General features: G+C 37.4%; 1 protein-coding gene across 3 annotated transcripts in view; it reads right to left on the bottom strand.

The window, feature by feature from the left end:
* Window positions 1-10,424: 10,424 nt before the first annotated feature.
* The window catches only part of LOC114649903 (periostin-like), a 75,612-nt gene continuing 64,672 nt past the window's right edge, over window positions 10,425-21,364 (bottom strand). For 2 of the 3 annotated variants that reach the window (XM_028799273.2, XM_028799274.2), the window contains 5 exons: window positions 19,584-19,790; window positions 19,126-19,173; window positions 18,929-19,009; window positions 15,692-15,727; window positions 10,425-11,219 (listed from right to left, as the gene is read on the bottom strand). In XM_028799273.2, the coding sequence (XP_028655106.1) occupies window positions 11,176-11,219; window positions 15,692-15,727; window positions 18,929-19,009; window positions 19,126-19,173; window positions 19,584-19,790 (416 nt within the window). In that variant the 3' untranslated portion in view covers window positions 10,425-11,175. The remainder of the gene's footprint in view (window positions 11,220-15,691; window positions 15,728-18,928; window positions 19,010-19,125; window positions 19,174-19,583; window positions 19,791-21,364) is intronic. The other variant, XM_028799275.2, reaches the window with a different exon arrangement.

The raw sequence follows: 21,364 nt of genomic DNA, 5'->3' as shown, positions 1-21,364 counted from the left end.
TATAACTGTTTAAACCAACAAATAGTACGTTTTTCTTTGCCTCCATTTGGTATTCGCTGAAATTCTTCTATTTTTCCTCGTACTTTTGCCATTGCTTTTCACAGAACGCTGGGCTTAAGGGCTATTTATACTGGTTTGCATATTCAAAGAGGCGTAATTCTGGGAGGAGTTGGGGCAGGACAGCAGGCACGTGCATGTGCGTTTATTTCCACACAGAGCGGGATTTATGCGGAAGAATACGGAAGTTGACGAACGCACAGATTCCTGCATCTGGATTTTTCTGTGAGTAAGCACATTTCGGCTTTTGTGCTTACGTCATGTTATAATGCGAATTCTACGCACGGCGTTATACATGAGGTCTTTTAAGAGCAATAAAAAGTGTCATCAGTACTGTAACACCAGGAGCAACTAAAATTAGCTTTAGCCTGCTGTCCTTTTAGCAAAAGTATTTCCAGGCTTTTGCTGGAGGAGACCCAGAGATGGGATTTGAAGTCTGATTCTGGCGACTTTGTGACAAAACCCCAACTTACAGGATGAAGAGACTGGAGGTGAGAAGGATTAGCTTTTGTGTGGTCCTCTGATGTGCATTTGGGCAAGCTTCACCATGGTATATACGGGAAATCAGGACCTTATATTTAACTCCAAGAGGGAGCAGGATTGTCATTTGCTTGTTTAGTTGTGCTATGTTTGCATCTTGAGTTAATAATAATAATAATTCTTTATACAGTGGTGCCTCATACTTCAAATGATTCTAACTTTGAACGTTCCAGAGTTCGAACACTAAATTCGAAAGAAATATGATCTGAGTTTGAACCATGCTTCAACGTTCAAACTGTCCATGCAATGAAAAAAACGCAGCGACAGATGGTGCTTATGCAGCAAACATAAGCGTCATCTGTTGTGTACAGTCTTAGCGTAAGTACACCAGCTGTTGTTGACATACAGGCTTAACCCCCCTCCATCCCCCAAACCCCCTGGCCTTCTCTTACCAGAGTCCTATCCTGCCAGTGTACTGTGCGGCCTGCTAACTCGATAGTTGTATCTGAAATACAGTAAGTAAATGAAGCCAGATCTCAGAAATTAGCAGAATGCAACTGTCCTTAACGATCTTATTCGCTGCAACGTGTAACTTTAATTTGTTCATCTTATTTATGAGGGATCTTACTAGGAAGAGGAAGCTAGTGGGGTCACCTCCATAGCCATGCCAGCTTTGCAGCCCCGCTTCTGCCTGGCTATGTCTGCCGGGATGACATGGAAGCAGAGAAACTCAACTGTAACCGTCCACTCACTGCATAGTCCCATTTTTAGGAGATCATACTAGCAGTAGACGTTATTCGCCCAGCAGAATGTCATTATGACAAACAGCAACACATACATACAAGGACAAAAAAAGCGCAGAAATAAGAGCACTGTGCCGCTGCATCTATGCATACTGCCATACATTTAATTTTTTTATACAGAATTCACATATTTTATTTATTGTTTTCATAGTTTTAATTTATTATTTAGTGTATTTAATTGTGTTATTTTTACCTTAAAATATGTGTATTTGCTGTTTAAATTTTTTGAAATACGTATTGTTTATGGTGTGGAAATTGATTAATTCACTTTCCATTATTGGGAAAATTGATCTGGACTTTGAACAGTTCAAAATTCAAACGGCCTCCTGAAACGATTTAAGTTCGAAGTACAAGGCACCACTGTATTTATATAGTCATTTTCTCAGTACTCAAAGCACTTCAGTAAGTTGAGAGACACTTTAACCACCACAATTATGTAGCATCCACCTGGATGATGAGATGGCAGCCATTTTTGCACCTGTACGCTCGCCACACACCAGCTGTTAAGTGGTGAAGTGGTGAGACAGATGGCCAAATAGAGAAAGAGAATGATTAGGGGGACAGAATGACTAGGCCGCAGTGGGCAATATATTCTGAACATCGGAATACACCCTACTCTTTATAAAGGTTGCCCAGGGATCTTTTATGACCACAGACAGTCAGGACCTTGGTTTTATGCTTTGTCTGAAAGACACGCCATTTTTACAGCACAATGTCCTCACTGCAGTGCGGCATTAGGATCGACGTTCAGACCACAGGGTAAGCGCCCCCTGCTGGCCTTGCCAACACCTCTTCCACCAATCCAAGCTTTTCCTAGCTGGTCTCCCATTCAAGTATTTTGTGGACCTGAACACGCTTAGCTTCAGGTGGATGACCTGCTTGGCTTCCAAAGTGTTATTACTGTTTATTTTTATCTTGTTAGTATTTTATTTAATGCAGGGGTCTACCATGATGTTCTCTCAAATCACACTATAAATAAAAAAAAAATAGAAAGATGAAATTAAAAAAAAATCATTGACTTGTCACCCTGCAAAAAAATTATTCTCGGAACATGGACCTGGAGTTTAAATATGTACCAGAAGACTCCATTGACATTGTCATTCATGCGCATCAGAGCATCACCTTCCAGGCTCATCTGAGGTAGATAATATCACTCCAGTGTGAGAGTTGGCCCTGCCGCCAATCATGTCCTTTTCCATTTCTTCCACAGTGCTGAGAAGATGCCTATTAAGAGCAGCTGACTCCGCCCCTTCCTGAGTCCGCCCCTTCCAGTCCTTTGCCTGTATGTCTCAAGGTAGAAGGTATCAGTCAGTGATCAGAACACCTCACAGGACAAAGCCCCATCCACTTGACCTTTGCACAAGTAGCAAACATTTTGAGCCCTAACAGGCTACCTGTTTCTGCTTGTTTTTATTTACTTTTGCTCTTTAGAGCTCCTGTTTGGCTTTCATTTATCCAAGCCAAAGAATTAAACAGGGATGGCTAGATTGACGCCCCAACATTTATTTTTTCCAGCTTGTTGCTCCTCACTAGACCATAACATCAACTTCTCTATATTCTACAGCAAAAAAAAAAAAGAAAAACATTGGAACCGCATTAAACCAAAGTGTCTAATATATAGCACATGGAACATGTTTCAAACACAACAAATAAAAGAATCCCACTCTGTGTAACCAAGCATCCATCTTGTCAGCATTGACAAATTTACTGGACCAACACAATGCTAACAAATATGAGCACATTATATGCATGGATTAAATTTGTTGGAAAGCAATGCCAAAGAAGAAAGAAAATAGAGAAATATATACTTATAGTTTTGTATACATAATGTGTTGACATATTGTCTTAAATGACAAAGAAAGAAAAAGCAAGCTTAAAACAGAATCATGATAGGAATTAAGAAAACAAACACTCAAGCCTCAAGCCATATCAAATGTATCTTTCGTATAAATTTCGACAGGCTTTTTTTAATGTCTTTGGTTATGTATGAATATTTGCTCAGAGCCCAATCAAGTCGTGATTATTGGACAGATCCATGTCTCGGGTCCCACCTCTCTTTTGTCTGAGACAACTGGCATCATGTATGGCACATCCTCCATATAATGTGTTGGCTTCTTAGGCTTAAAGATGTATATAAACGTATTACTCAGCAGAATAATACTAAATTAACCATCAGTATATATCAGGTTATTTGGTAATATACTGTATAGGGAAGCATTATTATAAAAAAAATCTAATTATAGGTAAACCTGAATTACTTGATATGACAAAGTCATACTAGACTGCAAATAATAATATTAATGCAATTACATACAAGGATTAGTATTTGAAATTATTTTTGTCATCAATGTTATTTTCACATTTGTGTTCAAAATGGCATCTTAAGGAAAATTTTTTATTTTTTTTTACTGGTGAACTATTCGATTAATTTCCATGACATGCATCTTTTTTTTAACACAAGCATTCAGAAAGACACACAATAAACCAATTGTTTGCTACAGATACCTTATAATTATCAGCTAATGTGATAATTAGATGTGCACCTGTGCAGACTGTAAAGTAATTGCTGAACACAGGAAGTGTCCACACACATTGAGTAAAAGCACAGAAATGCAATGTGACTTACTATGGGAACCTGCAGCCAAGAACAATTCTGTGCACACATGATCACCTGTGTATTGATACTGTTCAATTTTGCATGAATGCAGTTTGCTTTGACACTACCTCACGTACAGTGCTGAATAAAGGTATAAATCTGTGTTATTACCTCACACATTGTATGGGTGTTTAAAGTTTGGTGCAAAACTTGAGAAATGTTTGGTTGCGACATACACAATCACTATTGCAAAGCTGCATTTTATACATACACTGACAGTGCTTGACTTTTCCATGTAGATGGAGCAATCACATAATGTATAAGATTTGTTATGAATATTATTCCTCCTCTGTCACATCGATATATATTTTTATATGTTAGTTGTTGTCCATTGTTTCCAACACATTCATTCTTACCCAAGACGTGTATGCCGATCTCTGCCTGAATGTCATCTTCTCACTACAAAAAATGAAATCAGGATATTAAATATAGTTTTCCTTAATGTACGATTTATTGACTAATCCAAAAATTTGTATTTGTGATTATTTAGCTTACTTTAAGAAATCTTGTTTGGCAATTTCTTTTTTTCTAAATACAAGCAAAACAACTCCCATATAAAGTATTTTTCTCTAGTTTTTTCATATGCATTTTTTGCAGTGCTGGCAGATCCCAGTCTGTTAGAACAACTCACAAGCTCTCCTAAATCCAGGTGAAGTTAGGCATAGTTTCTTACTAACTTATGAAAATTAAAAATGCTTTAACTCCAACTTCTAAATGTAGGACCAAAATAGCGTAACTCTAAGAATTTTGAGCCAATAAGGACCATTTTCCTACTCTGAGATACTTGATATATATGGGCCCTGGCCTGCTTTTTGTGTTAAGAGGCCTTCTTTTCAAAACGGAGGCCTTTTTGAGTTCTGTGTGTCTTTCTGAAAACAGAACCTTAGTCTTAGCAAAATAAACACCACAATGTTAAGAGTTTCAACTGAAATGTATGTTTCAGAAAAATGTTTCTTGGAAGAAATGAAGAAAAAACCTATTCTTAAGAAACATACAAAACTGAAATACCATTTCAAGAAATAGAATTATATTACCATTAATTGAAGGGCATTGGAAGTAAACTTCTGGTTGCATCATGTTTTATTGACAAAATAAGTAATTTGGAAGATGGTTATAAATTTTATGAAATAAAGGATCACTTACATAAAGTTTACATCACTGTAAGACATGTTTTGAACCAGTATAGCCCAGATGAAGTATTTTATTCAGACATGCCAGAAACTCACAACCCACTGTAAGTTAACTTTGCAATTGTAGCATCTAAGTCTCCGGTCCTCACACTCAAGTTCCTTGTTATTGAACCCTCAGTCCAAGTGTCTAGTGACTGCCTTCATTTCCATTAAGCCATGTAGTCCAGTGTTTGCTGTTGTTTCTATCAACTCCTTTGTTCCAAGGTATACAATAACCTCTGTTGAGATACCAACTCCAATGCCATGTCCAAAGCACAAAATAATCCAATGTATACTATCAACTCCATTGGGTCACTTACGTCAGTGTTTGATGTTTCTTCTATTGAACCACACATTCCTGTGCCTTCTTCCACAAAATTCTTCTTCTTCTTCTTCTTTTGGCTTCTTTAGGGGTTGCCACAGCGGATCATCTTCCATATCTTTTTGTCCTCTGTATCTTGTTCTGTTACACCCAACACCTGCATGTCCTCTCTCACCACATCCATAAACCTTCTCTTAGGCCTTCCTCTTTTCCTCTTACCTGGCAGCTCTGTCTTTAACATCCTTCTCCCAATATACCCAGCATCTATCCTCTGCACATGTTTAAACCAACACAATCTCGCCTCTCTGACTTTGTCTTCCAACCATCCAACCTGAGCTGGCTCTCTAATGTCCTCATTTCTAATCCTATCCATCCTCATCACACCCAGTGTAAATCTTAACATCTTTAACTCTGCCACCTCCAGCTCTGTCTCCCATTTTCTGTTCAGTGCCACCGTCTCCCACCCATATAACATAGCTGGTCTCACTACCATCCTGTAGACCTTCCCTTTCACTCCTGCTGTCACAAATTACTCCTGACACTCTTCTCCATCCATTCCACCCTGCCTGCACTCTCTTTTTCACCTCTCTTCCACAATCTCTGTTACTCTGTACTGTTGATCCCAAGTATTTTAACTCCTCCACCTTTGCCAGCTCTACTCCCTGTATCCTCACCATTCCACTGACCTCCCTCTCATTTACACACATGTATTCTGTCTTGTTCCTACTGACCTTCATTCCTCTCCTCTCTAGAGCATATTTCGACCTCTCCAGAGTCTCCTCAACCAGCTCCCTACTATTGCTACAGATCACAGTGTCATCAGCAAACATCATAGTCCACGGGGACTCCTGTCTAATCTCGTCTGTCAACCTGTCCATCACGATTGCAAATAAGAAAGGGCTCACAGCCGATCCCTGATGTAATCCCACCTCCACCTTGAATGCATCTGTCACTCCTACTGCAGACTTCACCACGGTCACACTTCCCTCGTACATATCCTGTACAACTCTTACATACAGTACTTCTCTGCCACTCCTGACTTCCTCATACAATATCACAATTCCTCCCCCTGTCATATGCTTTCTCCAGATCCACAAAGACACAATGCAACTCCTTCTGGCCTTCTTTATACTTCTCCATCAACACCCTCAGAGCAAACATCGCATCTGTGGTGCTCTTTCTTGGCATAACACCATACTGCTGCTCACTTCTTAACCTAGCTTCCACTACTCTTTCCCATAACTTCATGCTGTGGCTCATCAATTTTATCCCTCAGTAGTTACTACACCTCTGCACATCCCCCTTATTCTTAATAATTGGTACCAGTACACTCCTCAGGCATCCTCTCACTTTCCCAGATTCCCTCAAAGAATCTGGTTAAAAACTCAACTGCCATCTCTCCTAAACATCTTCCACAAGTATGTCATCTGGACCAACAGCCTTTTCACTCTTCATCCACTTCATAGTTGTCCTTACTCCCTCCTTGCTAATCCATTGCACTTCCTGATTCACTATCTCCATATCATCCAACCTTCTCTATCATTTTTTTCTTTCATCAGCCTCTCAAAGTACTCTTTCCATTTGCTCAACACACCCTGCTCACTTGTGAGTATGTTTCCATCTTTAACTTCTATCACCCTAACCTGCATCTTTCCCAGCTTGGTCCTTCTGTCTAGCCAATCAGTACAAGTCCTTTTCTCCCTCCTTAGTGTCCAACTAGGGAATCCATTCCCGGGAATGAAACTGCTGGATTTCCCGGGTGAACGGGAATGGCCAAGCTCGCATATATAGCATGTAAAAGTGTAAAAATCGATCCAGAAATAACAGAGTTACAGTTGAAAATAATTAAGGTGGTGCCATTGCTGCAGCTTGCACTTCATCAGACAACAGCTTTGAACAGAAACTTGAAATTGCAATGCGTCAGTCTGCTGCATCCGCATTATCTGTGCTAAGAAACTTGCCATCACAGAATGATGACAAGAAACTGGATGCATCAGTAAAAGGTGAAATGGCGGTGTTTCAGAGCAACGGCAAGTGCGGGCATTGTTTAGAACAAGTATATCAGTATCTGATGACTGTGCTGCCTACTTCAGTGGAGGCAGAGCGTGCTTTCTCAGTGGCTGGAGTACTCTGCACGAAGGTGCGCTCTCGCCTGGACGACCGCATGCTGGACACGCTGTGCTTTCTACGCTCTTATTACCACAACTGCTGCATATGTTTTGCGATGTGAGGTACACTTCAGTGATATCTGATAACAAGATAAATTCCAAGCAACTATTTTTGTGGCATAAATTTTCATTCATTTATTCATTCATTCATTCATTCATTCATTTATTCATTCAAATGAATCTCTGTGCCTGCAGGCCATGGGCACTATCAGTTTAGCAGAGAATCGGTACTTTGTGACTGATGATGAACAATGACAAATGAGGACACATCAAGTGCAAAAGTGCATGTTTTTTTAACAACAAAAGTGTCATGATGCACTTCAAATAAAATGCCATCAATAAATAGTCATCCATAATACAATTCAAAACACATATAAAATCTGGCAATAAAAACAAGCCATTCATCCTTCATTAAAGATTCCTTTCAAGTGAACCTCTTTGTCTCCTCTGCTCCCTCAATGATCAGCAGACTTGACACCACTGCCTGGGGTCTCCCTGACTCCCTCTCGACTACCTCCGTCGGTCGTCTGCCAAGAGTCTCCAGAGTCCCTTATACTGCCCCATCAGTACCTGCAGAGTTTACCTGAGCCCTCAATCTCCCCTTTTCAATGCTCATCAGGCTCGATCCTGTCTCTGGAATGATGCTCCTTGATCCTCTGAGACACACTTGGGACTGCTACAGCCATCCAATCACCCGTTTGGCTTCTCTGATCTTTCATTCTTTTCACATTTTTAGAATCAATTCCTTCATAGCTATTTTCTCGCTCTTCTGTTTCTACATCTTTCATTGTATGTGCTGTGCTCACTGGCACACAGAACAGCTAATGAAGGATCACTGAGCTGCATGTGGATAATTAATTAATCCATTCCCCCATTAGCACTCAGTAGCCATTCATCTTTCCTCCACTTTTTCTTAAAAAAAATCTGTCACCTCCCTGATCTGCCATTGATGCCTGAAACAGTGTGTCACGCCTTTTATTTATTTTTTTACAGAATCTCAGAAACAAAAGGACTGAGTGACTGAGATTTTTTTACGTAAATCTCAGATTTATTGTAACACACATGCACACACTCTCAGACCTACTGAAGCCAATCAGTGATGAAGTTATTTGGAGCCTATCATGTCAGTAGTAGACTTCATCCATCCATCCATCCTCTTCCGCTTATCCGAGGTCGGGTCGCGGGGGCAGCAGCTTGAGCAGAGATGCCCAGACTTCCCTCTCCCCGGCCACTTCTTCTAGCTCTTCCGGGAGAATCCCAAGGCATTCCCAGGCCAGCTGGGAGACATAGTCCCTCCAGCGTGTCCTGGGTCTTCCCCGGGGCCTCCTCCCGGTTAGACGTGCCCGGAACACCTCACCAGGGAGGCGTCCAGGAGGCATCCTGATCAGATGCCCAAGCCACCTCATCTGACTCCTCTCGATGCGGAGGAGCAGCGGCTCTACTCTGAGTCCCTCCCGGATGACTGAGCTTCTCACCCTATCTTTAAGGCTTTTTTAGACTTAAGACAAGTAATATCTTGGTGCAGAGCATCACTTTATCACAAGGCCCTCTTATGCCTCATTCTATTTGAAGTGGGAGGTCAGAATTTTCAACTGGAATGCCCCATTAAGTCGGAATTCCAACTTGGAAACTCAGAACTTACTCTGTCATGTCTGAGCTTGTCCAAACTTAGATCATCACGTCAATCCAAAATGGTGAAAACACTGCAAACTTTAGTGAGAGCTGTGGTTTTATACAGTTTATCAACACTTTTGTCAATTTGTGTCTCAGTAAATCAGTTGTATTCAAAGTACTATCCAAATTATATTTGTGGACAGGTCGCTAAAATGTTTGGATACACAAAATGCATTGTTATCAACTACTACTTATTCCGATGGAGGCAAGCACAAGTTTTTCTGGATGTGCCAATATTGGTTTTCTGAATGTTTTACTGGAACACAATCAACTCGGGTGTGATGTCATTCCCAGCTTTGACATCAAACTACTGAGGTAAATGAACTTATGCTGTGCCAATTAACCTAATGTGTATGTTCTTGGGATGTGGGAGGAAAACTAGCATTGACAGAAGGAAAATGTGAGTGAGTAATTCAAAATGCAGGATACTGAGCCCTTAGGGCAGCAGCACTAACCACTAGGCCAGAGTGCAAATTGATTATAACTATGTGCAAAATAAATATATAAATCTTCCCTTATACCGTTCTCTTTGGTATATTTCTACTGAATCAACATCGTTGCATTAACATATAGTATAAACATTCATTTTAGTTCATGTGCTGTTCAGAGATGGATTTTTTGCAAAAAAAAAAGCTACAACAAGATTTATGTGTCTGTGTGATTGTGGTTTACAGATTTGTATTTTGGTGATTAATAAAAAAAAGTTCTGCAGTGCACAAACCTCAAAATAATAAAATAATCCCAACATTCATTTTGCTCTTTTTTATTCTTTATGAATAAGTCTAAAGCCAGAACACTAAGAAAAAATCGTTCACTCCTCTGTTCATTTTTCTTTTAAATTGTGGAGTTTGTTTTTTTTTTCGAATGTTTTTCATGAGACTTCACTCTGCTTCTAGTCAGCTCTAGCCTTGAAGCCCCCTTAATGCTTACCATGAAGGCTATATTCCCTCCCAGAGGGGACGTCTTCAAGAATTACTACCAGCTGTTAGTTTCCAACTGGTAGTAGTTCCAAAAAGTTCAATTACTGTTGCCACATCTAATTTTGTTTAATTTACCATTGTGAAATACAAAGTAAAGACAAAAAGACCCTGCAACTCAATAAAATCCTTTATTGAACATTCATTTCCACAAACAGGGAAAAAGGCACCAAAAGCTTTTCAAACATTGTTTAAAAATGTACAATCAATATAAAAGATGTTTTTTAGGTACAAAAAGAATTGTAAATCTTTAATTTTGCTTCCAAAAACAAGCTAAAACAAATTACATGAAGCTGGAAATTACAAATTGAGGAATACAAAAGTAGAGTTATATCATAAATCTGGCCCATTGTCATTTTATGTGATTTACAGACATTCTTCAGTTAGTACCTGAAACCTGCCAAGCATTACTGATTTCTATAAGAAAATGCAGACACCACAGACTATATTTTTGCAACAGTTTACCATGGTGAGGAAACACCAGCAATAATATTTTCAAATTTAATTCCCAATTTTTGCCAGCATTGTTTTTTTCATTTAAAACTATGGGATATACACGAGTTTTGTTTCCCATTTCTGTGACTCCTACTCTGAGCTCCTAAATATTTTCATTAGGTTGTAAAGCTTGTAGTTAGACAGGTCTTTTTAAATGCACTAATAAAAAAAAATTATTTAGGTTTGGAATTTGAAAACCCATTTCTTTCTATTAGCTGAGGTTTCATTTAGGTTTCCAGAACCAAAATTTAACCCTAATGAATAACTAGGTCTTGTAGCACCTTGTTCTGGTTCGGTCAATTCATATTTCTAGATTGTTCGTCATAATCTTTCATTCTCTTAAGTTGTGTGCTAAGCAGCATTTGTCCCATCATTCAGTTTTTCTCTTGACGAACTTTTCTTGTTCGTCTCTTAGGTGCTGAAAAGAAAAAAGTGATATATATCAGATTATATATTGAAGGTATGTAAAATAAAATTAAACCTAAAAAATCCATGTTGAGATCTGCATGTAACTCACACCAGATTTTAAATCATGTGTTGAATATGTTAAACATTTTAATCGAGAGATATTGTGTTGCAGTGCATGCTCTATGTATGAAAAATAGTGGCACAACCTAACTAAATATTCAATAAACAGCACACCATTAGCTACAGTCAGTCAGTCAGCCATTCTCCAACCCGCTATATCCTAACAAAGAATCACGGGCAAGGCAGGAACCAATCCCAGGCAGGGCGCCAACCCACCACAGGACACACACACCCACAATTTCGGATTGCCAGTACACCTAACCTTTAGGTTTAGGTTTAGGTATAGGTTTCTTTATTTAGTCATGCTTACACAGGAAAACATGAAATTTGCCTTCTCAGTTGCATCTAATAACAGGTAACAGACAGAATGAAATAAAACAGACAAATAGAAATAAGAAAGGTTAAGGTAAGGCAGTTAGATAAAAGATATTTATACCAAAAAAAAAAGGTAACAGGATATATATCAAAACCTTAAACATTATCTCCGATATTTCTTATTGAAAAGTCGTATGGCACTACGAAGAAAGGAGTTTCTGGAGCGATTTGTGTGGGTTTTCAAAGCAACTATCCTTCCTGATTTACTGAAGTTTAGTTCTACATGTAATGGACGTCTTTGGACTGAGGGAGGAAACCCACGGGGAGGACCCGGGAAGCGAACCTGGGTCTCCTTACTGCGAGGCAGCAGTGCTACCACTGTGCGACCATGCCGCCCATTTGCTACAACTATTTATTATTTTAGTGGCAAATAGAGGAAAATGCTAGGCAGATTTGAGATTATTAAATGGGGAGAGATCATAACCATATAGAAAAAAATCTAAAAACATGGATGAATATAAATTCATGCTAAGGTTATTTTCATCGATAAAACCATCTCTCATAAATGTACATAGCTTTTCCCTTTAAAATGAAGTTTAAACAACAAGTGTCCAGAGATTGTGCCTGTATACAGATGGCATATAAACACATGCCTAGTAAGGCTCAATAGCACACAACAAAATGAAGACAAAATATACAACTAAAATATGCATATTTCTAATTGGCAAAAAAATAACACCCTAAAAGAAGCTGATATCAAAAGCCAAACAATACACTTCTTTTTGTTTTGTTTTTTTTGCTTAAAGTGAGTTTCTGATTGCATTGTTTTTGTTTTATTTATGCAATGAACATTGTACATTTCTTTATCTTTTTTTCACATTTGCCTTTGTATGTAGTAAGGAAGTACATGGAGTGAATTTATGTTACGTAAAAAACATAATTTTGTTAGAGTTGGATTACTTCTAAATGCTGCTTGAAGTGGGCTCAGTGGCTCTTAAACCCTTTGGGGTTCTTGATGTAATATATATATAACCATGTGTTCAGACCTCCGTTCCAAAATGGCGTACAATTTACTTTGTGTTCTGAAGAGGACCTAGACGCTGAAAATAATTATTTGTTTCCACTTCAGGCAAGGCTTCTAAGAGAAATAATTTGACACACCACTACGGAAGAACAAGTGTAATAAACTAATGAATCTTAATTCAACATGATTTGGTGAAATACAATTTAACTCTTTGTATTACCATCGAATTTGACCCACACTTATCATTACATCACTTGATCTGAAAATTGCTCCGGGGTGTTATACAATGGGTGGCCCTTTGCTGTGACCCCTAAAGGTCATGCAAAAAGGTAATTTCCCCTCAGGAAACTAATGAAGTATATCAAATCAAAATAAAAAAAAATCTTGTGTAGCCTTAAAGCATAACTGTGGTCTATTTATTGTATCATCTTTTGTTCTTTTTAGTAGGTCTCTCATATGGGAAACTAAAGGAGATAGGACAAATAGGTGTCCTCATGCTGTCTCTGGGGTCCTAATTTCGGGGTGTTTCGGAGCTTCTGTGTTGTCATCCATTTTGAAAAGAGGTTTATTGCTGGATGAGGAGGTTTGGTTCTAAACCTTTTTTGTATATTTTTTAAATACCTTAGGGTTTACTTCACATGCATCTGGTTAACACGGTGGTCAAGGAGGGGGCTACCAGTGAGGCCAGGCCAACTGCTGCTGAACAAAGGGACATCATTTTGGACAACTTCCAACACTCAGACGTCAAGACGTTTCGCTATCAATACAGCGTACCAAGTATTTAGATTAGCCTTCACTCAACCAGGTAACAGAACAGTCAAAAAGAAATAAAAATTCCTAATTGATCAGACTGTTACTATTATCTTGTTTTGCAAGCAAGCACTCATTTTAAACAAATACTCGACTACTCTGTTCATTAGCTAGGACTGACAGTTGATTTCAGTTCATTTTAAATTTCACGTGTTGAAAATATTTGTAGGCTATACATTTGCTGTGATGTGGTGGGGATAGATTACCTTTAGTTGCATATATTTGCTATTTAGCTCTTATTTTTTTATATATACTAGGTTTTATAGTCTTTGACCCTCACTTCAACTCAAAGTGGTCCTTGATTATTATTGACCCGCTCAGTGTTCTATTTCATACATCTGTTTCTTTTTATATGCTACATTTCCACGTTTGTTTATTCACTTTTTTCTACCTGATTGGTGTTAAGGAAGTGAGATCAATTTGGGACAAGGGTCAGATGTCTCTTTTTTTAAAAGAATTCATTAATCTTTTCCAAATCCTCCTAATGTTTTCCCAATTCATTAATCTTTTCCCAATCCTTCTACTGCTCAGGAGGTTTGTTTTTTTTTTTCATTTTGTGACCCATCTTGAAGTGCGTCCGTTGCAGTTACAAATGGCCTAGAGCAAAGTTGAGGTGAGAGTTAGGGAAAGAGTACAGGAAATCTTAATAGAAAAAGTTACGGTTTGGCTGTGATTATCACATTGTGTGCAATGTTTCATTTATATTGGTTTTCATGATTGATGACGTTTACTTAAATTCAATAAAAATTTGATCAGAAAAAAAATGTCATGATGTGTTTTTATTTTTAAAGCTATGTTTATTGAAATGTATGTGGTTAGAGAATCAGCTCATCCATTCAGTTCATGAACCCATTTTTGTTTTTTTTAGCAATAAGATTCTCTACTTGTAGTTGGCGTCATAAGGCAGGAGGTAACCCTCAATAGCTCACCAGTCCATTGCAGGATATGCTTAGACGTACTTCAACACTCACCCTGGGACATGTGTGAGTGGGAAGAATACAGAGCAGTTGGATAAAGCCCACTTGGACACAGGAAAAATTCACAAACTCAATATGGATCACACAATAAAATAAAGTCTGGTCCCTAAGGCTATAAAGAAGCAGTTCAATGCACCCCATCCCTTACGTATCTACCTATGAATGCATTCTTATAAAATACTGAATTAAACATTACAGCAAGAGCAACTGCAGCATTTTTTACTGCATCCAGTCTAGAATTATTATTATTTCTTAGTGCTACTTTAAGAGTGCTTCAATCATGTAAAATATCATCTATTCCCTGTGGAAAATGTTTACCTTTTCTTTAGATCAGGGGTGTCGAACTCCGGGCCTGGAGGGCCGCAGTTACTGCAGGTTTTCATTCTAACAATTGACCAGTTTTCACTGTTAATTAACTTAATTTCACTTCATTTTAACAGCCCTGTTTTTATGGATTCAGTCCTCTCAATTGATTCTTTTCTTCATTAAATAGCAGCCAAACAGAAATGAGATGTGAAACGAGCCAACAGATGACCAGCTAAACTGGGGCTTCAGACTCCAACCAGTTCCTTAATGAAAAGCCAATCCTTGCTGTTAATTAAGCCCGTTATTTAATTCTGCAGATTGTTGCTGCTCTCATTCTGCAACAGCAGACATTTCCAAAACTGTTGATTTTCTGTTTATTCTAAGAATGCCATCAAAATGTTTTGGTGAACTGAGAGATCAGCCTTACTGAGACCTTCACTTTTCTTTATGTTTAGATATTGTGCTTAGCTGGTCACATGGCAGCTCATTTTGTGTCTCATTGTTGATTGGCTGCTAATTAAGGAAAAAGAAAGAACTAAGGGGTCTGAGTCAAGTTAATTAACATTAAGGCATCCATCCATTATCCACCGCTTATCCGATGTCGGGTCGTGGGGGCAACAGTCTAAGTGGGGAAGCTCAGATAACATTAAGGTAAAAGAAGTTAATTAACAGCAAAACAGGTCACTAATTAAGAAGGTTGTTAGAATGAAAACCTGCAGCCATTGAGGCCCTCCAGGACCGGAGTTCGAAACCACTGCTTTAGATGTTAGTATGAATTGAAAACATGACTAAGAAGATAATTTTGTCAATGAAATGCCTCTGAATATTTTAAAGATGCACTCATCGCCCCCTTAGGCAGCATAATTTCTCTATGTATAATATAGTTGTTTAATTCCATAGAAATTAAGAAAAATAAACCAGAAGATGTACCTGGAATTCTTCTAGGTGGAGGTCTTTTAATGTTATCTGCAGAAGAAAATTGGCAATTTAATCAAAAGTCTTAACTGTAGACATACAAATTGCAATTTTTTCCCAAAATCCTAAATAATTTTTTGTAAAGAATATCAAATAAATGGATTTACATAGAAAAAATAACCTAATACAAAGGTACTGCAAACATAAAAGGTCATTATATACATTCTTCTATTATCATTCATTACAAATCAAATTATGATTTTTTGCCCAAATGAGTACAACATTGGTTTTATTTTATATCGTCACATATACATTAGCACATGGAAATTGATTTACTATTTATTTCTCTTATCTGGCACAGCTGTACTGCACTGAAATTGTTTTCCACCACAAAGGGGACTGAGTGGCCACAGAGAGGATTATGGGACTGACATAGCTGGGCTACAATGTTATCTTCATGGATCAGTTTGTTATGTGTAGATGCCTATTGAACAGACAACTGTGAATTTTTTTTTAATAGACTTAAAGTAGATTTTGATTTCTGTCACCTCTTGTAAAACTGTTAGTTTGTGTCTGATGAAATATACAATAACCTATCCATTTTCACACATGGACTTTGACTTCAATGTTTATGCAGATTTTGAAATGAACAGGCCATCAAACTACATTCAGCTATTTTCTATTTAAATATCATTTGCATTTGTTTCCTTCTATATTAAAGCAAAAGTACATAATAAAGATCTGTTAATTTGCTGTTAATTCCATAATGTATGGACACTCCATGCCACTAAACATTTCATACACACTGATGTAATACATTCATTATGTTTACCGATTAAACTAAAAGAGATTTTAAATGACTTAGGTATCCTTGGTGTACTTTACCCTACCTAAAATTGTCATTTTTTGTAGTGATGAATAAAAGAAATTGTCATATTAATACGTTGAATTGCTGTCTGATTTCTGATAACAAAATTAACAGAAGGTCAACAAACATATAAAATAAAATTCACTTATAATCACGCTGTTTAATTAAAATAGGGAGATAAGCAATAGTCCATCTGTCTAAACAAGGGTTTAGGCTGTAGAGGCACCACACAGTCAAAAAGGCGGCAGTGGTCTGATTAACTCTGACTTTGCCATGAGAAATATTTACAACAGTGTAAAAAAACACAACCACGAAGATAAAAGTCAGCCTGCATCATTTGATGTTTGTGCCGATAAGTGTATGTTTGGTACATTGCATATTTTATTTTATAGGTGACTGTTTTTGCTATCATTTAAATAACAACAGCTTGGAATTTTCTGACTAACATTGATTTATTTCAGTCAGTCATTTTCTAACCCGCTTAGTCCTGAACAGGGTCACAGGGGGAACTGGAGCCTATCCCAGCTAGCATAGGGTGCAAAGCAGGAACAAGCAGCCCATCACAGGCCGAACACACAAACACATCCCAGCCACACACTAGGTTCAATTTAGTATCACCAATCCACCTAACCTGCATAGTTTTTGGACCGTGGGAGGAAGGCAGAACCCGGAGGAAACCCAAAAATAGCGGAAATCTAATACAAATTTGACAAGAGCCTGGGAAGCGACCCTTGGTCTCCTTATTGCAAGGCAGCAGTGCTACCACTGTGCCATTGTTCTGCCTTAAATTGATTTATATATCAGTGAAGTGTAGGCAATCCTGCTTAAACCCTGGGTGTTACACGGTTACTCTAATTTACAAGCATTACATACGCCAACTGTTAACTAGACATTCCAGTCCAAATACCATTTTATATGTGAAGACTGAGATACACTCTTCACAACCAAGCTGCTGTATATATAATACAATTAAAATAAATAAGGCCACTATTCATGCATACTTCTCTGCACATACTGTACTGTGGTTTTTTTTTCATATTTATCATGTTTATGTTATATAAGGATATAAAAGTCTCTAAAAAAGACTCTAAATAGGACAGAGGCTAAGTCAGCATTTCAGTCAGACAATGTATATTAACAGTGGTGTGGTATGAGAGGCTAATCGTGGGAACCTGGATGGTGTTTCATTGTAAAAAGGCGCACTTGTGGTTTGGCATTTCTTGCTGCTGCTCTTGGCTTTGACGACTGAAACAAATGGAAACAGAAGGACTGCTGAGCAAACCTTAACAGTCTCTCAGCTGAATCCTTCCCTTAACCTCAGCTGCAGTTTATAACTTACTTGCAAACTGAAAGAAATGCTGTAGTATAGTGAAAATTATTGTTATGGTTCTAAACTGTCTTCACTGCAGTGCCAAAGGTTGGTGTTCTTGTCATCTCATCTTTAGACTATGGGGGAAAAAAAACATCAAAAGCACCACATTTGGCAAATGTGAGCTCCAGGAGGGATTTAAATTTGAATCCAAACTCTGTATGTCTGCAATGCTTCCAAGCCTGCTAATATGCTGCCTGTTCAATCCTTATTTCCATTTTAATTTTAACTACTATGTTAAACACTGTTGGTTTAGGCTTTTGATTCTACTGGACAATAACAAACTAAAAATATGTATTATCTTTGTTAAGGTATACATTTTAAAAGTAAGAAATGAGTTATTTGCAATTAAATTTGGGTTAATGATTATGGTAGGAAATTCCACACCCAATGAAAATCAATAGCATGTTAGAATATGAAACACTCAGCCAAGGTATACAATAAACATCACTTTTAAAATTTAAATAAATATGATCATTATGACATAACATAACTTTGACAAATCAGGTTAATACAATTTATGGTTGTGGGGGCACAAGGTAGAACACGAACTTGGACTCGGTAACTAGTCCACTGCCGGCCCCCCAACAAATGTTAATTTGGAATTGACATTTAATACTTGGGAATATGGGAGGAAATCCAGAGTACATGGAGAGAACCTCCCACAGATATGGGGAAAATGATACGATAACTATAAATAAATACTATAAACTGTTGTCATATTTTGCATTTTGTCTTAGTGGTCAATAGTAAACAATGATATTTATAGTATACTGGCTTTAAGTAAGAAATATCTTGAAGGTCATAATTATTTATTTATCTAGAATTTAGTTTCCAAACAGTTTCTCTGATTAAAATTCATATTTAAATACCACACAGCAAACAAGGCAAGACCTTCAAAATATTACATAAAACAGGATGTTTTTATGATGTTAAAAATGTATCCAGTTTTTCCCTCGTATAGACTGATGCTTCCGTTTTCCAGGTCCAAGGAGATTAGTCATCACACACTAACCTCCCTGAAGTAGCCTTTTGATCTCTTCATCTTCCAGTAAGTGACCATCACTTTCAAGAAGCTTCTTTACCTTGGTAACCTCTAATAGGATACATGTTAAAAACACCTTGTTCATAAATCCAAACGTTTACCAGAAATTCTTATTTCAATCCATTGAGGCAAGAACTAAAATTGAAAGGGTCTTCTTAGCTACTTACCTTGTTCAAGCAATTTCTTAATATCTTCTTCATTTTCAATTTCACCTGCTATTTACAAAACATTAGTAGTTATAAAAGTATGCAAAATTAATGAAAAAAAAACCAAATAACTGTGCATTACTATAGAAGTTTGTGTTCTCTTTGTAAACCATAGGTGCAGTAAGTCTACTCTACTCTTACAATTGTCTTATGGTATTAAGAGAGCTTATTTTATTACAATTGTTTTATTCGTATTAAGAGAACATATTTTTAAGAAAAAAAATATTAATGACCTGTTCCTAACCTTTGATCTGCAAATAAGGAAAATGAAGACAAAAAAATGTTATTTCTGATTTATTAAACTGATGGCTCCAATACAAATGTGAATCAAGTAAAAAAAAAAAAAACGCTAACATATTTTGTGTTCTTATTTATTTTATTCGTATATATTATATTATGACAAAGCTATTGTTTCTTACCATGAACAACTTTGGTTATTGTCTCTCCTTGTCCAAAGTTGATATCAGATTCTCCTTGAATGACTCTTGTGAGTTTTGTGAGTGAGGGCTCGCCCTCAATGACTCTTGTGATCTTAGTGACAGAGGGCTCGCCTTCAATTACTCTTGTGAGTTTGGTCAGTGAGGGTTCTTCAATAACTCTCCTGATGGTGGTTGTCACAGAAGGATCTGGGAAGAAAAATCATCAAATTAAAAGATCACTTCCGGCAATGCTGGGAAAGAGATCGCTCCATCAGTGTTTCAGACAAAGAATGGATGACGATAATTCACAATGTTCATTTTTCAATTTGTACAAAACATGCTGTCATTCAGCTGAGTGTTGTACATGGGACCCACCTCTCCAAATGTAAAACATTTGTGAATCATGCCAGGTAGCTTTGGCCTCAGTTGGGCATATGTTTTGGGACTGTCCAAAAGCAAAACTACTTTGGGAAAAGATGTTTTATCATCTATCAGATAGTGTAAAATGTATGATCGTTGCATATTCTCTTACAGAGTCTTTTGAGTGAGCATAGACTATCTGGTGATAAACTGACCTCAACTTCTTTCACTACATTGTTAGCACGTGAACTAATTCTGCTCAATTGGAAGAATCTGAAAGCACCCTCTATATTTTAATTTATCTGAAACTACAAACAAATCTAATTTTCCTTGTGTGGAACTATACTGAGCTTCTCGGGTAACATTTCATTAATGTTATTCTAAAATATGTTTGCCAAGTCCCTATCTGTATTTATGCTGTCTCCTATGGTTTTAACTAACAAGAGTATATATAACACAGTGGGCCTCTTTTTTATTACTAATTAGCTCTCTGTTTTGGAAGAAGGTGGAGTTGGGTGTTTTAGTGTGGTTTATGTGATTTAGGGAATCAACTGTATGACTTCTTTAAATCGTGTAGTGTTATATTGTTGAAATTTATGTTTGACTGCTACTTTATATAACTTCTAAATCGATTTGGAACAACTCTAATACATCCATCCATTTTCCTAAATTGCCTATCCAGGACAGAGTCATGGGTCAGCTTAAGTGCAAGGGTGCCAGGTAGGAACAACACCTGGACATATTGCAACTCCATTGCCAGATTAATGCACACCTTGATATATACCAGCGTTTCTCAACCTTTAAGTATTTGCGACCTGAGTTTTCATAACAGTTTTAATCGCGCCCCATTAGGTTTTTTTGAAAGGAGACACTAATACCAATTTTTTCTTTTTAAATTAATGATATATCATAGATGCATATTTTATTATACCTACTTAACTTTTATTGACATTTATCTAACTCTATATTTATTTTTCTAGTATCGGAATGTAGATTAAATTAATTTGTTTTGGTTTCAATAGATATATTTTTCATATTTTCGATTCTTGTTTTCTTTTTTTACATCTTTACGCCCCCCTTTTTGTTACTTCACCCCACAGTTTGAGAACCACTGATATATACACACTAGAACCAATTTAACATTACCAATTCACTCCCCTTGGGGACAAATAAGTGCTATCAATCAATCAATCTTGCATATCTTTGAACTGTAGAAGGAAACCAGAGTACCAGGAGGAAACTCACATAGACATGAAGAGATCTTGCAAACTCAATGTAGAGAATACCCAAAAGGAAATTACAATCTCCTTACTGTGAGGTAGCAGTGCTAACACTGTCCCACCATGCTACCACAAATAAAATTTTTATTTAAAAAAAGTAAGATTTATGAAGTGAATAATCTCCCTGAAAATACAATGATG

This window comes from Erpetoichthys calabaricus, chromosome 4 (assembly GCF_900747795.2).
Source record: "Erpetoichthys calabaricus chromosome 4, fErpCal1.3, whole genome shotgun sequence".
Classification (NCBI taxonomy): Eukaryota; Metazoa; Chordata; class Cladistia; order Polypteriformes; family Polypteridae; genus Erpetoichthys; species Erpetoichthys calabaricus.
This window is presented reverse-complemented; position numbering and strand designations above follow the sequence as displayed.